At 34.0% G+C, this 19,470-nt stretch overlaps 2 protein-coding genes and 1 pseudogene across 2 annotated transcripts; all 3 read left to right on the forward strand.

Annotated features, from left to right (window-relative positions):
* Positions 1–1,116: 1,116 nt before the first annotated feature.
* LOC21408011 (tropinone reductase homolog At2g30670) lies at positions 1,117–3,294 on the forward strand. The gene is made up of 5 exons (XM_010108245.2): positions 1,117–1,339; positions 1,536–1,743; positions 1,953–2,169; positions 2,294–2,400; positions 2,669–3,294. Exons 1-5 carry the CDS (start codon positions 1,245–1,247, stop codon positions 2,834–2,836), a joined length of 795 nt encoding a protein of 264 aa, XP_010106547.1. The 5' UTR covers positions 1,117–1,244; the 3' UTR covers positions 2,837–3,294.
* Positions 3,295–5,875: 2,581 nt separating this feature from the next.
* LOC21408012 (tropinone reductase homolog At2g29360) lies at positions 5,876–12,454 on the forward strand. Its single transcript, XM_010108246.2, has 6 exons — positions 5,876–6,062; positions 6,224–6,431; positions 6,708–6,927; positions 7,035–7,141; positions 7,691–7,841; positions 12,231–12,454. The coding sequence occupies exons 1-6, from the start codon at positions 5,968–5,970 to the stop codon at positions 12,251–12,253; spliced, it is 804 nt and encodes a 267-aa protein (XP_010106548.1). The 5' UTR covers positions 5,876–5,967; the 3' UTR covers positions 12,254–12,454.
* Positions 12,455–13,167: 713 nt separating this feature from the next.
* Positions 13,168–18,461, forward strand: LOC21408014 (annotated as a pseudogene).
* Positions 18,462–19,470: the final 1,009 nt, after the last annotated feature.

Raw genomic sequence — 19,470 nt, forward strand, 5'->3', positions numbered from 1 at the left:
AAATATACAGATTGAAGATAACACTGGAAGAACAGACGTTGTAATGTTCGGTAAAACTGTGCAGTCACTTATTAATAAAGCTTGCTCCACACTTACTTATGATGAGGGATACACTGATCGCTACATGATTCCTCCTATTTTAGAAGAAATAAGAGGAATATCAAAAATATTTGTCATACAGTTTCGGACTCGGGGAGCTCTTATTGATAAAGTTATTTCGAAGACTTTTAACGACGAGCAACCTCAGTTGTATTTACCACCTATAACAACTGCGTCTTCAAAACAAACATCATCAGTTTCAAAGCCAATTCAGTCTGTTTCAATCCCTCATGAATCTACCTCTTTCGCAAGTTCATCGAAAAAAAGAAAACAACTCAGGTAAAATTTTGTAGTATATGTTATATTAAATATTTTAATAAGTATGAACACGTTTATTAACAATTGTTACAATTTAATAATATTTTTTTCCTTCTTATTTACAACTCAGAAGAAACGACGGCCGAAAAGAAAAAGAAGTGGTTACATGAATAAGTCTCTGTATATATGTAAATAAGTATGCATATTTTTATGTACAAATGTAATCATCTAAATAAATGTGTATATGTGTATATATATATACGTGTTACAGATATACAACAACTTATAAACATATATATATATGTGTGTTTTTATACGCTTTATTTATTTAAATTACTGTTAATGATAATCCACTAATATATTACTGTAAAAAGTCTTTTAACTTAAATAAATAAATTTACATTATTTAATTTTAAAATTTTTTCAGTCATTATAAAAAGGATGGCACGGGATGGGACATTCCTTTCCGTCGACACGAGTCATTCTTATCTTTCCCTCGATCTCAGTCTATTTTGATCTTAGCGCGTCGAAATTTCTGGCGACCTCAGACTTAATTGCGATCGAGGTCCACACCTTAGGTCGATCAATATGGGCGTCGATCCATATCGTTGTTATTTGGTCTTTACCGGGAGCAGGGTATCTCTCTGGATCCTTGTTTAAGTAGCAGTCATGGACACGTGGCATGATCCTTCATCGCGGGTGGAAAATACCCCAACAGTATCGATTACTATTCACACGCCTAGCTGGCCTACTAACATATATAGTATTGTTGTTTGTTCTAAAAAATAACACAACATAAGCACAAGCCTTAAATTAAGATCTCTCTCTTATCACTATATTATGCACCTTGAACCATAATAAATAATTCTTGTAGAAGTGAAAACAGAATGGCCGAGGCAGGTATGACTACTGGTAGCAGGAACCAAAGATGGTCCCTTGAGGGAAAGACCGCTCTTGTTACCGGCGGAACCAAAGGAATAGGGTCTTTATTCTCTTTTTATTTTTGCTCCTTATTTATGTTGATGATCGCATACTTACTTCTTGAAAAAAAAAAAAAAAAAAAAAAAAAAAAAAAAAAAAAAAAATATACACTATACTCACATATTTCTCAGATATCATTTACATATAGTTTGCACCATATGTAATTAACTGTAGCTATTTATTGGGCTTATTATTAGGCAAGCTATTGTAGAGGAATTGGCAGGATTTGGGGCAACTGTATACACATGCTCTAGAAATGAAGTCGAACTTAATGAGCGCTTAGTTGAGTGGAAGAGGAAAGGATTCCAAGTATATGGTTTTGTCTGCGATGTTGCATTTGAAGGAGATCGAAAAGAGCTGGTTAACAAAGTCTCATTGCTCTTCAATGGAAAGCTCAACATCCTTGTAAAGTTTCTTAAACCGTTTTTTCATTAAACATGATCTCTAATTTAATTACCAGGCAACACAAATCCGTAGTAAATATTAGTATAGTGTAGATACAGTTCCAAAAGAAAAAAAGAAAAAAAAAAAGTGGCAGGCTGGAGATTATCTAGATGTTTTTATGAAGAACGTTTTAAACTAAAACTTTATTTTACTTCTATTTCTTGTTCTAGATAAACAATGTGGGGACAACCAAACCAAGTTCAACCATAGGCCACACAGGTGAAGATTTCTCGTTCCTAATGAGAACAAACCTTGAATCTGCTTACCATTTGTGCCAACTTTGTCATCCTCTTCTGAAAGCTTCGGGAGCAGCTAGTATCGTTTTTATCTCCTCCATTGCTGGTGTAATAGCAATTGATGCTGGAACCACATATGCTGTTACTAAAGGTAAATTTATTTTGCATAGCTATATATATACATATATCCTTTATCATAAGCCGCTCGGTTTACTAGCTCAAATTTGATGACAAAATTTTTAATTGGTACATATACATAATCTACTTATTTGCAGCTGCGATGAACCAATTGGCCAAAAATCTTGCCTGCGAATGGGCAAGAGACAATATAAGAAGTAATTGTGTTCTGCCCGGGACTACTAGAACACCTCTAGCTGAACCTGTAATGTATCATTCCTCTTACTTCTCAAAAAATTGATATATACGTATTGCTAGTTATGTTTATATCAGTTTCTTATAATATTCTTAAAATAAAAAAAATAAAAAAACCAATTATGAATCAGATCCTTTTGAGTAACATGTCAGAAGACTCCACAATTTCTTTAACTTTAAAAATTGAAAAAAAATAAAATAAAAAACATATTCTTAACAAACAAGTCTTGCATGCATGTAAGGTAAATTTGAAATTGTTGCTCTCCTAAATTTTGTAGTTTCTTAGTAATGAAAGCTATATAAAGGCGGTTATGAGTCGAACGCCCTCTGGACGCGCGGCAGAGCCAAATGAAGTGTCTTCATTGGTGGCTTTCCTGTGTCTACCAGCAGCTTCTTACATAACTGGGCAAGCCATTTGTGTTGATGGAGGCTTTACAGTAAACTGATCGTTCTCTCATTATGGATGATGCACAAGGGATAATGGCACAAAACGCCATCTATGGTGCTGTACGAGAGTAGTATAAAGATCATGTTTCGTCTGCTTATAGTTTGGCTCGTCGTAATAATATGTTATGCAATAATATGCTAAATTGTATTTTTTATTATTATTATTCTTTCAGAGTTGGAAGGTAATATGCTATGTTGTATTATGTAGTATTGGACATTTTTCGTCTGGTATGACATCCTAAGTAATTTTATTTTATGTGTTAGAATTTTTTAAGATTATTCTCAGTTTGTCATTTAAGTTTTGAAAACTACCAGTTAGCTCTCAGAAATGAGAACTAGTCCACTTAACCTCATTTGTTATGATTTTTGTTAAAATTAGTCAAAAAAGAGGTGGTTAAGTGTGGTCATATTGACTAATCAGACATTTTTCCGTTTATTTTTAACAGAAGTTTTACAAATACACCATGTGATGTAGCATGTCTCCTTTTTTTTTCCGTATGTTTTTAATAAAAAGATAAAATAAAAGTTTGTAAAGTTCGAAAGCCAAATTAGTTCTAAAAAATTTAGGGGGCACCTGCAGCGAGAATAATCTTAATTCTTAAGACATTCAGGAATCTTGTATGCTTTGTTCTCTTGTCTATCACAAACACAAATAAGAAGATGAATCTAACGAGAGCGACCTATTGATAGGTCTCCTATCTTCTCATATTATAAAGTATTAATTTAGATAATTGTTGGGAAAAACTATCCGTAATAACAATTGCGGAATAAAAGCTTTTACCTCTTTACGTGTAAAAATGGTATCCGAAATAAAATACTAACAAAGTGAATTAACCAAAGCAACAGCTCAAAACCATACCCGCCCTTCTTTCTCTTTATCTCTCTCTTTTTCTTTTGCTCCACTCCACGGCTGCCCTTTCTTTTCTTTTGCTTAATAATGATCAAGTGCACTAAGGCTTGCTCAACAAGCTTTCCATGATTTTTAGAAAGGATGTAGTAAATAACAGATTTATAAAATTAAGGGTCTGTTTGAAAAGTATATTCAAATAATAATTCTTTATTTTACAATTTAAATTTAAATTTTTTATGAGAGAAAAATATTGTAGCATAATCAATGATTAAAGTTTAAGTATATGAAACAAACAGACCATAACTTAAGTAAATAACATATTTTAAAACTATTTAAAGTAAATCCGCTAAACGTTTTATTTATGACTAGTAAAAAGATATTTTTCTACGTAAATTTTCTTTTCTACATAAATTTTTTTTTTCTATGTAAATAAAACAATTTTATCACGTAAATAATTTTTACGTCATAAATGATATTTTTACACAATAAATTATTATTTACTTAATTAAAATGTACTATTTACTATCATTTTGTTATTTTTTAAAGCATTTGGGCCAAGAGGCCCATTATGTGGTCTAGCCCACAACTGGGGCAGGACCAACAATACTGTTATGGTGCCACTATGTACTATCGACCAATAACAATATTGAGATGTGACTTATCATTTGAGAAAATGACACAGATTTATTTCTCTCTTTTTCCTTTTCTTTTTCTTCCGCTCCACTCCACGGCTGCCCTTTCTTTTCATTTGCTTAAAATCACAGCAAAATGACCTTTATTAGAAAGATATAAAAGAAAATAGTGATAGCGACGGGGGACAAAAAATTGAGGAATTATTCAATATACAGTATATTACGTCATGTTATTTATTTATGTAATACATTCATTTAATAAGATTATACCATTTAGATATTTTATTTATATCAACTTTTTATTTTTATTTTTATCTTTTTTAATAGGTATTTACATTGATTATTGAATCAAAAGCACTTATTATTTTACCTAATTTTTTTTTATTTTAATGACTTAACTTTAAATTATTTTTTTTATTCCTAAAATACAATAATCAAATTTCTCTTAACATCCCTTACTATTCCATCGGCTGAACTTTCTTCTTCTTCTTTTTTAAGTTGCTAACATACATATATATATATATATATTATAATACTTCTACTTTTTATATGTTCCTTACTTTGAGTTAAATATACTCATATACATTTTGAATTCAATCTTTTATGAACTATCGTTCTTGCTTGTCCATTTCGTTCCAAATTGAGCACATTAAAAAAACAAGCAAAAGATTTAAAGCCGTTCAACGGCACAAGAAGGAAAAAAAAAAAAGATAAAGAAAAAAGCAAGCAATTAAAAGCTTAAATGGTATGCATGTATCAAGATTCTTTTTTTCTAATAATTATATGAAGATAACAATGGTATAAAACAAATATACAAATGTGTGAGTGTGTATATATATATAACAAGAATCATTACCCAAATGCTCAAAACTATTTAAAATAAATAAAAAAATGAAGACCTGCTTACAAAACTTTGAATAGATTAATACCTATTTCAATTTCCATATTGTTGAGCTCTTTGTTATCTTGCCTTTAACTCTTCAATCGCGGAATTGAAAGATAACCCTGTTGTGCAGATAAAGCAGATGAATGATAGAAAGTTTTTTTTTTTTTCCCTCAGCCGATGGAATAGCAAGGGACATTCAGAGAAATTTGATTATTGTATTTTAGGAATAAAAATAATAATTTAAAGTTAAGTCATTAAAATAAAGAAATTAGATAGAATAATAAATGCTTTTGACTTAATAATTAATACAAATATCTATTAGGAAATGAAAAAATAAAAGTAAAAAATTGACATAGACAAAATATCTAAATAGTACAGTCTCATTTAACGGGTGTACCACATTAACAATATAACGTAATACACCCAATATAATTCCTCCATAAGATTTTACCCATGAGTGTGAAAGAGAGTGATGGAGGGATAGCATTTTTCTTAGATTTTCTTTTTTTGGCTGTCATAAAATCATGGGAATCACCTCATAAATTGTATTTCTTTTTCTCTCTCATCATTGCTCCTATTATTGACATAAAATATCTTTACTATGATTGTAAAAAACAAACTACTATTCACACGCTTAGCTGGCCTTCTAAAATATACAGTACTGTTGTTTGTTCTCAAAATAACACAAAATATAAGCACAAGCCTCACTATATTAAGCACCTTGAAGCATATGTAATAATTCTTGTGGAAGTGAAAACAGAAATGGCTGAGACAGGTAGTACTACTGCTAGCAGGAACAAAAGATGGTCCCTTGAGGGAATGACCGCTCTTGTTACCGGCGGAATCAAAGGAATAGGGTCTCTATTCTCTTCTTATTTTCGCTCCTTGTTTATGTTGATAATTCCATACTTCTTTTAAAAAAAAAAAACTGTGGACTATACATATTTCTTAGATATCATTTATATATAGTTTGCACCATATGTAATTTACTGTAGCTATCCATTGTGCTTATTATTAGGCAAGCTATTGTGGAGGAATTGGCAGGATTTGGGGCAACTGTATACACATGCTCTAGGAATGAAGTCGAAATTAATGAGCGCTTAGCTGAGTGGAAGAGGAAAGGATTCCGAGTATATGGTTCCGTCTGCGATGTAGCATCTGAAGAAGATCGAAAAGAGCTGATTAACAAAGTTTCATTGGTCTTCAATGGAAAGCTTAACATCCTTGTAAAATTTCTCGGGCGCCTTTTTTTTTTTCTTATTAAACATGATCTCTAATTTAATTACCAGAAACACTAATCCGTAGCATATAGTAGAAGCCTCGCACACAAAAGTTAGGTCATTGTATTGTAAATATTAGTATAAAAAACTCGTAAAAAAACTGATGCGCGTCAAATTTTGTGCATGAAATAAGGAAAAAAGTGGTAGGAGATTATATCTATATGTTCTTATGATGAGCGTTTTAAACTAAACCTTGATTTAACTGTTAATTTCTGGTTCTAGGTGAACAATGTGGGGGCTACCTGCCTACCAAAGAAAACCCTAGAGCACACAGCTGAAGATTTCTCATTCCTAATAAAAACAAACCTTGAATCTGCTTACAATTTCTGCCAACTTTGTCATCCTCTCTTGAAAGCTTCAGGAGCAGCTAGTATCGTTTGTATCTCCTCCGCTGCTAGTGTTAGAACACTAAGTTTCGAACCCATACACGGCGTTGCTAAAGGTAAATTTTTATTTGCATCGCTGTTTATCCATTAATTAATTGCTCTGTTTATTAGCTCAGATTTGATGACAAAATTTTTTGGTACATGTAATCTACTTAATTTGCAGCTGGGATGAACCAATTGGCAAGAAATCTTGCCTGCGAATGGGCAAAGGACAACATAAGGAGTAATGCTGTCGTGCCTTGGCAAACTTTTACTCCTTTCGCTGAAACTGTAACGTTTCGTTTCTCCGACTTCTTCAAAAGTTGATATATACGTGTTTTTAGTCATATTTATATTTGTTTCTTATTATATTCTTAACATGTGAGAGGACTCTACAATTTCTTTGCCTTTAAAAAATGTAAAAAACCAAAACAAAAAACATACTCTTAACAATCAAGTTTCTTGGCGGTTGTAGAGGGCGAAGAGAGCTTTGATATGACGAATTGTGGGCCTCATTACGACACCAAAAGTTTTCACCGTTCCCGTGCCATTTGTAGATCGCGATGAGAGCTTCGATCTAACGGCTGATAGGTCCCGTTACTGTTGGAAAATTAAGGGCATCGAGTGCGCAGCGGAATTTAAAAAATTTTAAAAAGTTGATATATACGTGTTTTTAGTCATATTTATATTAGTTTCTTATTATATTCTTAACATGTGAGAGGACTCTACAATTTCTTTGCCATTAAAAAATGTAAAAAACCAAAACAAAAAACATACTCTTAACAATCAAGTCTTGAATATAAAGTAAATTAGTAATTGTAGCTCTCCTAAATTTTGCAGCTTTTTAGTGATGAAAGCTTCATAAGGCCCTGCATTAATCGAACGCCCCTTGGACGCGTGGCACAGACGAATGAAGTGTCTGCATTGGTGGCATTCCTATGCCTACCAGCAGCTTCTTACATAACTGGGCAAGCCATCTGTGTTGATGGAGGTTTTACAGCGCTTGGCATTTGAGAGGCTTCTTCTCTCACCATTCATGAGCCACAAGGAATTATGCTTTTAGACCATGTTTCGTCTTCTTATAGTTTGGCACGTTGTAATAGTACTATTGTGCAATAATATGCGGTGTTTTTTGTTTTTTTTTTTCGTTTTTCTGTTTTGTTTTGTTTTTTTTTGTTTTTTTGTTTTTTTTCCTTCAAGAGATGGAAGTACTGTGGTATGTTGTATTGTGTGGTGTTGGACATTGTTCATCTGGCATGATATCGTTAAGTAATATGATTTTTAACACCCTATCTAAACATAATTTAAATTTTATTTTCAATTTAAATTATAATTTATTTACGTATCTAAACACTAATTTAAATCGTAATTCAATTGACCGCAATTTAAACTTTACAATTCAAACTATATCACTACCATTCCAACGGTTAACTAAACAAGACCTTTGATTTATTCTCTCTTTTTCTTTTTCTTTTATCTTTTGCTCCGCTCCTCAGCTGCCCTTTCTTCTTTTGCTTTTATATTTATCACATACACTAAGGCTTGCTTTCCTTTTCTCTTGTTGGGACCATTATTTGTCGTTGCTTGTAACTGAGCGAGAACTAAAAATTATATGGGAAAATAAACAAAAATACCACGATAAAAATATTATTTATATCACCTCACTTTAAAATAAATAATTATTATTTAATTAATAAAATAAAAAGAAAAAGACACAAAGACAACTATTTATTTATATAAGTATAAATAACAAATTTTTATAAAATTACGATAAATCTGTACTTTTTTCTAATAATATTTTAAAAAATTGTACTGTATAACAAATTTTTAAACTTAACCTCATAAATAACATGATAATTATTTAGGCCTCATTCACTTCACGGATTTAAGGTTTTAATTTGAGTTGAGATGTTATATTTTTTAAGAGCTTTTTACTGTAATAAAAAAAGTTAATGTGATATTTTCTGAGAGCTTTTTACTGTAAAAATCTAAAACTGAAAACTCAAATCGGTGAAATGAACATAGCCTAAGGCTTCGTTCATTTCGCTAATTCGAGTTTAGAATTCAAGTTTTACTACAGTAAAAAGCTTTCACAAATAATTACATCTAACTTTTTTATTAGAGTAAAAAATTTTAACATAAAATCACATTTTAAGTTTGTTAACAAATAGTAGCTTTTCAAAAAGCTCATTTATTATTCCCATTTTACCCTTATTTTTAATTACACGCAGACTCTCTCTCTCTCTCTCTCTATATATATATATATATATATATATATATATATATATATATCTGCAGCTCTCTCTCTCACGCTCTCGCTTTCTGCATCTGCAAGTCTCTCTCTCTCTCTGTGAGTCGAAGCTCGCGCACTAAGCCAGTGCAGCGCTCGCGAAACCCATGGCTCACGAAAGAGAAGACCGTTGGGGCTCAAGCGCCGATGAGACATCGCGACCAGTGGCTTCTCCGGTTGGAGATTGAAGGGCGGCAGCGACGTTTGAGTGAGGTGCGGCGAAAAGAGAGGTCGAGAGGAGAGAGATTGGGAGACAGTTTGGTGGGAGAATTGGGCAGGGGCATTTCTAGATTTTTGAGATTTGTGATGTACATTATCTGCTATTTTCTTCCATTCCTTAAAATACTGCTATTTGTTTTTATTAAAGCCTAATCTGCTATTTCCATCATTCTCCTTAATATTACTATTATTTTTTTTAATTCTTTTATTTTTGTCATTACACAATTATTTACATTTTTTTTTATGGTTTTTCTGAAAATTCCCATAACATTATCGAACCACTATGTATCAACTAATAATAATGTTAAGATGCGACTTTATCGTCTGAGAAAATGACTAAGATTTATTTATTCATGAAGAAATGAAGATGGCCGAGTTGTACCAGTACTAGTCTAAAATTTGCTTCTTCTTGAATATATCATGACTATGTTGGCAGAGAACGACGTCGTTACATCCAAATGCGCACACTAAGGGTTCGTTTGGTTGGAGGATTCAAACCATGTGATTCAAATTATTTTTAATTTACGTGTATTTTTTATGAGATAAAATACTGTAACGAACCATGAATCATGATTCGAATTAAGGAACGAATCCATCTACCAAACGCCCCCTAAGGTTCGAGAAAACATATGACTGTCTTGTTGAATTTGAAAAATTACAACAAATGACCTTTATTAGAAACATATAAAAGAAAATAGTGATAGCGACAGCAGGACATGAGATTTTAAACATGAGTTGCAAATTAAGAATGCGTTTGGTTCATGATTAAAATTATGTGATTAGAATTATTTTTGATTTATGTATTTTTTATGAGAAAAAATATTATAATAATCCACAAATTATAATTCAAATTAAGAAACCCGAATCTATCTACCAAACATCACATCACCTGAGTTAGACATCACCTGAATTAAACATGTGCCGCGACACCTTTTTAACAAATGGTTGTGAAAGAAAGTGATGGAGGGGATAGTTACTAGCATTTCTCTTGAATTTTTTTCTCTATCTCATAAAGTCATTGGGAACCACCTCATAAATGGTATTTCTTTTTCTCTCTCTCATCATTGCCGCTATTATAGACATAAAAATCTCTTTTACCATTATTGTATTTGTATCGACTACTATTCACGCGCCTAGGTGGCCTTCAAATATATATTATACAGTCGTTTGTTCTCAAAATAACAAAATATAAGCACAAGCCTTAAATTGAGGTCTCTCTCTTATCACTATTTTAAGCACTCAATTCTTGTGGAACTGAAAACAGAATGGCTGAGGCTACTGGTATCGCGAACCAAAGATGGTCCCTTGAGGGAACGACCGCTCTTGTTACCGGCGGAACCAAAGGAATCGGGTCTCTATTCTCTTCTTATTTTCGCTCCTTATTTATGTTGATGATCGCATATTTCTTTAAAAAAACATATATATATATATATATATATTTGTGGACTATACCCACATATTTCTTAAATATCATTTATATATAGTTTGCACCATATGTAATTTACTGTAGCTATTTATTGTGCTTATTATTAGGCAAGCTATTGTGGAGGAATTGGCAGGATTTGGGGCAACTGTATACACATGCTCTAGGAATGAAGTCGAAATTAATGAGCGCTTAGCTGAGTGGAAGAGGAAAGGATTCCGAGTATATGGTTCTGTCTGCGATGTAGCATCTGAAGAAGATCGAAAAGAGCTGATTAACAAAGTTTCGTTGGTCTTCAATGGAAAGCTTAACATCCTCGTAAAATTTCTCAGGCGCCATTTTTTTTTTTTTTTAATTAAACATGATCTCCAATTTAATTACCAGCAACACTAATCCGTAGCATATAATAGAAGCCTCGCACACAAAAGTTAGGTCATTGTATTGTAAATATTAGTATAAAAAACTTGTAGGAAAACTGATGCGCTTCAAATTTTGTGCATGAAAGAAGGAAAAAAGTGGTAGGAGATTATATGTATATGTTCTTATGATGAACGTTTTAAACTAAACCTTGATTTAACTTCTATTTTCTGGTTCTAGGTGAACAATGTGGGGGCCACCTGCCTACCAAAAAAAACCCTAGAGCACACAGCTGAAGATTTCTCATTCCTAATAAAAACAAACCTTGAATCTGCTTACAATTTCTGCCAACTTTGTCATCCTCTCTTGAAAGCTTCAGGAGCAGCTAGTATCGTTTGTATCTCCTCCGCAGCTAGTGTTAGAACACTAAGTTTCGAACCCATACACGGCGTTGCTAAAGGTAAATTTATTTGCATCGTTATTTATCCATTAATTAATTGCTTTGTTTATTAGCTCGGATTTGATGACAAAATTATTTGGTGCCTGTAATATACTTAATTTGCAGCTGGGATGAACCAATTGGCAAGAAATCTTGCCTGCGAATGGGCAAAGGACAACATAAGGAGTAATGCTGTTGTGCCTTGGACTACTTATACACCTTTCGCTGAAGATGTAACGTTTCATTCCTCTCGCTTCTCAAAAAGTTGATATATACGCATTGCTAGTCAGATTTATATAAGTTTCTTATTATATTCTTTATAATAATAAAGATCAGAATACATATGCTTTTGATTAACATGAGAGAAGACTCCACAATTTCTTTACCTTTAAAAATTGTCAATATACATATATATATATATATATATATATATATATATTCTTAACAAATAGTCTTGAATGTAAGGTAAATTAGTAATTGTAGCTCCCCTTAATTTTGCAGCTTTTTAATGATGAAAGCTTCATAAGGCCCTGCATTAATCGAACGCCCCTTGGACGCGTGGCACAGACAAATGAAGTGTCTGCATTGGTGGCATTCCTATGCCTACCAGCAGCTTCTTACATAACTGGGCAAGCCATCTGTGTTGATGGAGGCTTTACAGCGCTTGGCATTTGAGAGGCACAAGGGTTTATGGCCCTCAGATCATGTTTCGTCTTCTTGCAGTTTGGCACGTTGTAATAGTACTATTGTGCAAAATATGTGGTGTTTTTTGTTTTTTTTTTCTGTTTTTTTTTATTTTTTTATTTTTTTATTTTGTTTTCCTTCGAGAGATCGAAGTACAATGGTATGTTGAATTGTGTGGTGTTGGACATTGTTCATCTGGCATGGTATCGTTAAGTAATATTATTTTAACACCCTATCTAAACACATTTTAAATTTTATTCTTAATTTAAATTATAATTTATTTACTTATCTAAATATTGAATTGAATCGCAATTCAATTGACCACAATTTAAATTTTACAATTCAAACTAAATCACTACCTTTCAAATGGCTAACCAAACAAGATGTTTGATTTATTTCTCTCTTTTTCTTTTTCCTTTTTCCTTTTTTTTTTCCTTTTCTTTTATCTTTTGCTCCGCTCCTCAGCTGCCCTTTCTTCTTTTGCTTTTATATTTATCACATACACTAAGGCTTGCTTTCCTTTTCTCTTGTTGGGACCATTATTTGTCGTTGCTTGTAACTGAGCGAGAACTAAAAATTATATGGGAAAATAAAAAAAATATCAAGAAAAAAATATTATTTATGTCACTTCACTTTTAAAAAAATAATTGTTATTTAATTAATAAAAAGAAAATAAAAAGACATAATGATAACGATTTATTTAAAATGGTATAAATAATAAGTTTTCATAAAATTATGATAAATTATGTACTTTTCTCTAATAATATTCAGAGAAATTATACTGTATAACAGATTTTATAAACTTAACCTAATAAATAGCAGATTTTATTAATTGCTTTGTTTATTAGCTCGGATTTGATGACAAAATTATTGGGTGCCTGTAATCTACTTAATTTGCAGCTGGGATGAACCAATTGGCAAGAAATCTTGCCTGCGAATGGGCAAAGGACAACATAAGGAGTAATGTTGTTGTGCCTAGGCAAACTTTTACTCCTTTGGCTGAAGTTGTACTACACCACAGTAGGCCTTTCGTAGCCGTTAATTATAGTATTTTTCAAAAAGCGTTACTACACTTATAAATCATAGCGTTTAGAAATAGCTATAATATATATATATATATATATTAAAATTTCACATTTTAACTTGTTTATTTTATATATTTAAAAATATATAAATGTACACATTAAAATTACATTAAGCCGGCATTCGAAATAATTTGCCCAATTTTCCTGCTCATTCCTCCCCTCATTTATTTTGGGTCTGAAATGAGTCATTCACGCGTGCGTACTAGTGTTGTCAAACGTGCCGTGCTAGGCTGGCACGGCACGCTTGACCCCAGGCCCATCACGGGCCTAGGCCGTGCTAGGCGCGGCCCTGCACAGTGCAGGGCCGTGCTTGGGCCAGGCTTGAGAAGAAAAACTCAAGCCCGGTCCTGGCCCTTGGCCCTAGTCCATAAGGGCTAGGGCTGGGCCTGGGCCCAGGCCCTTCACTGGCCGCCCCCAGCCCTTGTATTTTTTTTTAAAATTTAATTAAAAAAAAATATCAAATGCCCTAAAAGATGTGATTTTATTGAATTGACGTAATAAGAGTACACATAAATGACTGCCTTGTTAAAAACCTTGCTAAGTAAAACCCGTGGGGAGATCGGGACAAAACCTTAGTGAAGGAAAAAAGAGTGCAGTAGCTAGGAATAGTAAATTACAAACCTAAGTGCTTCCAGAAGATTTTGTTATTTCTAAGTTAGAAAAATATTCTTGCATCGAATCATCTTTGTATTGTTGTTTTCGTCTTCTGACATCTTCCTAGTCTTTAACGCACATTAGTCCCTCCAAGATATCTGGATGTATTCTGCTTCTCTTCTCGTCAAGAATTCGGTTGCTTGCACTAAAAGTTTACTCTGATGCTACCGTTGACACTGGAGTTGTCAAAATGTCACGAGCTATTATGGACAGTGCTAGAAAATGATCTGTCTTGCTCTTCCACCACTGTAAGATGTCTAGTTTGTCGTCATCGATTACAAAATTTGCTTCAAAATATTTGACTAGTTCCGTAGACGCTTGTGTTGAGGACGATGCTGCCGTTTTCTCTTTCTTCTTCAAGAAACTCCATGACGATCCTTTAGGCCCCGAACTGATAGTTGACGACGAAGTTCCCTGTTCTTTTTTACCTGTGCTATATTTTGCTTCATACAAATTAAAAACTTTTTCTAACATTTTCTTAGCGTCAGTAATACTTAGTTGCATATCTATTTTTAAATTCTCTGCGGTAGCAGTCATCAATGATTTAGTTCCATCTACTCCGCACCTAGGATCTAAAATGGTTGCCAATGCATATAACATAGGACAACCTGACCAATAACTTTTAAATTTATTTTCCATTAAGTTAACTATATTTCCAAAAAGTTGTGTATCCCTATAATAAGAAAATGTTTCTGAAATATTAAATAGTTGATGTAAAGCTAAATGTTCAGTAGGATAATAAACTCCATAAAGTAATTCAGTAGCATTGTACAAAACTTCTAAAAATTTAAAAAAATACTCAGCAATCTGCCAATCAGGATCGAAAATTAAAATTTGATCGTGCTTACTGTTTACGTATGTCGTGATAAGCTGTGAATACGGGAGTGCTGCCTTCAACATTAAATATGTTGAATTCCGCCTATGTCTCACATTAGTTGGAAACTTTCTTAGGCGCATCTGGCTGTTCCTGCAATATTGTTTGAATTCTTGGAGCCGAGCTCTATAACTAGATATGAAGGATAATGATTCTCTAATATTTGTAAGATTAGCAGAGATATGTTCAATTCCTGCCTGAACTACTAAATTAATTATGTGACATGCACACCGTTGATGAAACATTTCCCCTCAAATGCCAGTTTCAAACTACGTTTAAACAGATTAATTGCAGCTGTATTAGCTGACGCATTATCAAAAGTAATTGTTAAAACTGTATCTTCTATCCCATAAAACCCAAAAATTTCCATTATTGTACTGAGAATAGCTGTTGCGTTATAAGGATATGGACATAAACGAAAACCAATTATTCTTTTTTGTAAAATCCAATCGTCATCAACGTAGTGCGCTGTGACACATAAATATCCAGTTTTATTACACCCCTCCCACATATCAGAAGTGCAAGACACAATAGCATTAAAAGTCCTAAAATTATCAACAAGAGATTGTCTCATTGCATAAAAAACTTTCATGCAATCAGAACGAGTTGTGTTTCTACTTACCCGTTTAAATTGTGGGCAAAAGGCCGTCTGGATGAATTCTTCGAAGGAGGCATCATCTGCAAAAGAAAGATGCAATTCGGCACTAGCTAGAAATTTAGCTAGTGCCTCACGCGCACGTTGTGCATCGTATGTAAAATTTTGTAACCCATGTGATGTGAGTGATAGTGTTTGTTAGCGGGAGTCCACACTCCCACCTTGGTGCAACGGTAGACATATTTTCTAATGTCTATCCAGATGACCAGTACCCCCACCTTTTTTATTAGAAAAGTGCTTTTTACAATATTTACATACCGCACGAATTTCCATCTCACCTGGTTTTGGATTTGGTCGGGGCTCCTTGGTGAAATGCTGCCATGCCGGAAAAGTTCGCGGTCTTTTTCCTCTGCTGCGTTCTCTAGCTTCTTCGTTGTATACTGAAGTATTATCCACCGGAGCATTTTCTGGTTCAGTGGGGGTGGGGTTGGAAGGCATCATTTTTTCCTAAAAAAATGTCTCCTCACCAAGCTTAGGAAGAGCAGTGAAATCAGGGAAATTTGGTGGGGTCATTTTCTGAAAATTGATAGAACTTGATTGAACTTTGTAAATGAAAGAGCTAGAAAATGAATGAAAACGAGAAAAAAGCTTAGAATCAAAATCAAAGAGACAAGTTGAGAGGTAGAATGAAAGTGAGATGAGAAGATGAGAGTGAATTATTGTGTGGGATTTATGGTGGAATTAATGGGTATTTATAGGGAATTTTTGGGTTAAAATTCAGTTTTTTTCCGTTGAGCCCTTTGCGGACCCAACGTGCGGCACGTGACGGGCCTCCCGTTTGGCCCATCACGTGCGAAACGGGAGGCATTCCGTACCAATTCTTTCTTGTGAAAAAATGTAAGGTTGAATATTGTTTGGTATTGGTAATTCTCACAAAGATATTGTTAGATTAGTATTTTAAATTATTGTTTGATCCAGTCCCGGAGCAATAAAGGATTTTTCTATGAGGTGACTAGTTGATGTTCAATGATATGCTCTTTTATCAGGTGGATGGGTTGGTTTTTTCTCATATGATACTGTGCGCTATGTGGAGAAGAAAAAACTACCATTTTCTTCTGCCCCTCTGGATGACAGAAATCTTCCCGATGTTTATCTAGGCCTTTATGACGACGTGATTGTTTTTGATCATGTGGAGAAGGTAGTTAAACTGTCAAACCATGCCCTTTTGAGCGTCTCTTTTTTTCTCGTGTTTGATGCTTTTTTGTGCTGAGTAGGTTTTATCATTTTGTGGTAGTTAACTTCCGTATTTCCTGGTAGTAAGTATTTCAAGCTGGATCTGACATTCACTCTCTGCAATCGCTTCACTCTAGCAAACATAAAACAGAAGCGTAGATTCAAATCCACACGGACATGATTATCGTGATAAGAGCTTCTACATACTTTGACTAAACAAAATTTCTCTTTAATTTTTTCCCAATCTTTGGCTGTAAAATTTATCACGAGGGAGAAGTAAAAGAATCCCCCATGTCTTGGCTATCGATTGTATCTTTTGATTGGAAAGATTAAAAGAGATATTTGTGAACATTATTTATCTTTTATGTTCCTTCTTTTTTTTTTTTTTTTTTTTTTTGCAGAAAGCATATGTCATTCACTGGGTGCAATTAGATCGATATTCTTCTGTTGAGGAGGCCTTTAATGATGGAATGAACCGATTGGAAGCATTAGTATCTAGAGTGCATGATGTAGTCACGTAAGTATACTTTTTAACTTTTGCTTTCTCTTTCTTTTAGGCTGTAGGGAGTGGTAGTGTTCCATACTTCTCAACAAAGAGTCTCTTAAGGTTTACGTCAGGATGTATAAATTTGAACTGTCTATTTCAGCCCGAGGCTGCCTGCAGGTTCAATAAATTTGCATACCCATCTGTTTGGTTCTAAATTGGAAATTTCAAGCATGACAAGTGAGGAATACAAGGAGGCTGTTTTGAAAGCAAAAGAGCATATATTGGCTGGTGATATATTCCAGATTGTCTTAAGTCAGCGTTTGAAAGAAGAACATTTGTAGATCCGTTTGAAGTGTACAGAGCATTAAGGATTGTCAACCCAAGTCTGTATATGACTTATTTGCAGGTTTGCTGCCAATCTTGAGTAATAAGCTTCTTGGTGGATTTAAAGTTCGTTCAGACATTCTGACCCTATAAATAAACATATTTCGCATTTAGAGGATGTATTCTGGTTGCTTCAAGTCCTGAAATTCTCACTTGTGTGAAGAAGGTAACTCCTACTGTGATGTGATGTACTATTCTTTGACCATCCATCTTCTGCAAGATGCTTGTGCTTTTTTATGGTGTTATTTTTATTGGCGTAGTTTTATTTTCTTATATGGCCATGCGTTACTTATTCTTGCTGATAGAAAAAGATCACTAACCGGCCCCTTGCTGGGACGATTAGAAGAGGCAAGACATCTAAAGAAGACCTAATGTTGGAAAAGCAGCTTTTAGATGATGAAAAGCAATGCGCAGAGCACATCATGCTAGTAGACTTGGGGAGGAATGATGTTGGGAAGGTTATACTCTTTTTTTTTGTATTATTTTCTTTCAAATGTGTTGATTTTATTCATTTAAATTATTGTCAGAGTGTGAGTACTAATTTACCCAAAGTTGCCAACAAGTGTAAGCTATTAGATTGGGTTGAAATTGGAGAAGTTGTTGCTGAAGGGCGTTTGATGCCAAGTGACCCGAAAGACCTTGTTCACCATGTACCTCTTGGACCGAATGCAGTGAGACTATGGGTGGATGTAGCAAAACAACCGGACGCTTTCTTGTGGAGGCCAACGAGTGAGATGAGTACCATTGAAGAAGCAATTTCAAGTAATGTGGCATGGCCTGCTGATAAAATTTTAAAAGGGTATGTGAAATCTCTACTAGTTGCAAATTTGTTTTAACCAAAACATTATATGATTGTAGTGCTGAAACTTTGGACGGGCCGCCCGTGACCACCGAAAAGTCCGAATTTTTGCCCGATGACCGAACCTGAAATGCCCAAAAATTTGGGCTACCCGACCCGAACATTGCCCATGGACGGGCTTCGGGCAGTGGATGCCTGCCCGTGCCCGGTCGGGCTGCCCGATGCCCAACCGGCTGCCCGATTTTTTTTTTTATATTATAGTTTTATGTTGTTGAAATAAGTATTTGTATAATTTCAAATTTACAATGTGTATATTACAATTTAAAATATGAAATGAACACTGAACACACGAACGAACTATATAAAAAAAATTACTTCTTCATTGATTTTTAAATTTGTAATTCATGATTGCCTTATTAAAAACCTTACCAAGAAAAACCCAATTGGGATAAAACTTGGTAAGGAAAAAAGAGTGCAATCATTGTGGGACGAATTACAAATTTGATGAACTTACAAAGTCTATACAAGATTACAATAAACACTACAAATTAGAAATTACAAAGTAAATAAATATTTATAAAGAAATTATCAAGATCAAGTAGAAGAATCATCTTGAAAATTAAAAGTTAATCTATTAACTTCGTCGATCCATTCTTGGTTTGCCGGTGAGATTGTATCGTGTAAGCGTTGGTCGGAACGGTCCCAATCCTTGATGCACACCAAAGCTTCAACAATATCCTGCTGCAATGCGTTTCTCCGTTCTTCAAGTATTCGGCCGATTGTACTGAATGCTTGTTCGGCTGCAACAGTGGAGACCGAGATTAAAAAAATATCCATTGCCAGTCGTGTTAGGATCGGCCAAGTTAATGCTCGTGCCCTCCACCACTCAACCAAATCAAACACCTCACTACTGTCTACAACTAAGCCTTCACTCAGGTACGCCATTAACTCGTTGAATACACCGCCACCTCTTGATGAAGATCCACTTCTACTCCCAGATTCTTCTTGACCTTGACTCGTCGTCGTCGTCTTCTTCTTCTTCTTCTTAGACAACCCGAAAACATTCAAGAATGAATACGGATTGTCGTCTCGTTGTT

This window comes from Morus notabilis, unplaced genomic scaffold, assembly GCF_000414095.1.
Source record: "Morus notabilis unplaced genomic scaffold, ASM41409v2 Scaffold46, whole genome shotgun sequence".
NCBI lineage: Eukaryota > Viridiplantae > Streptophyta > Magnoliopsida > Rosales > Moraceae > Morus > Morus notabilis.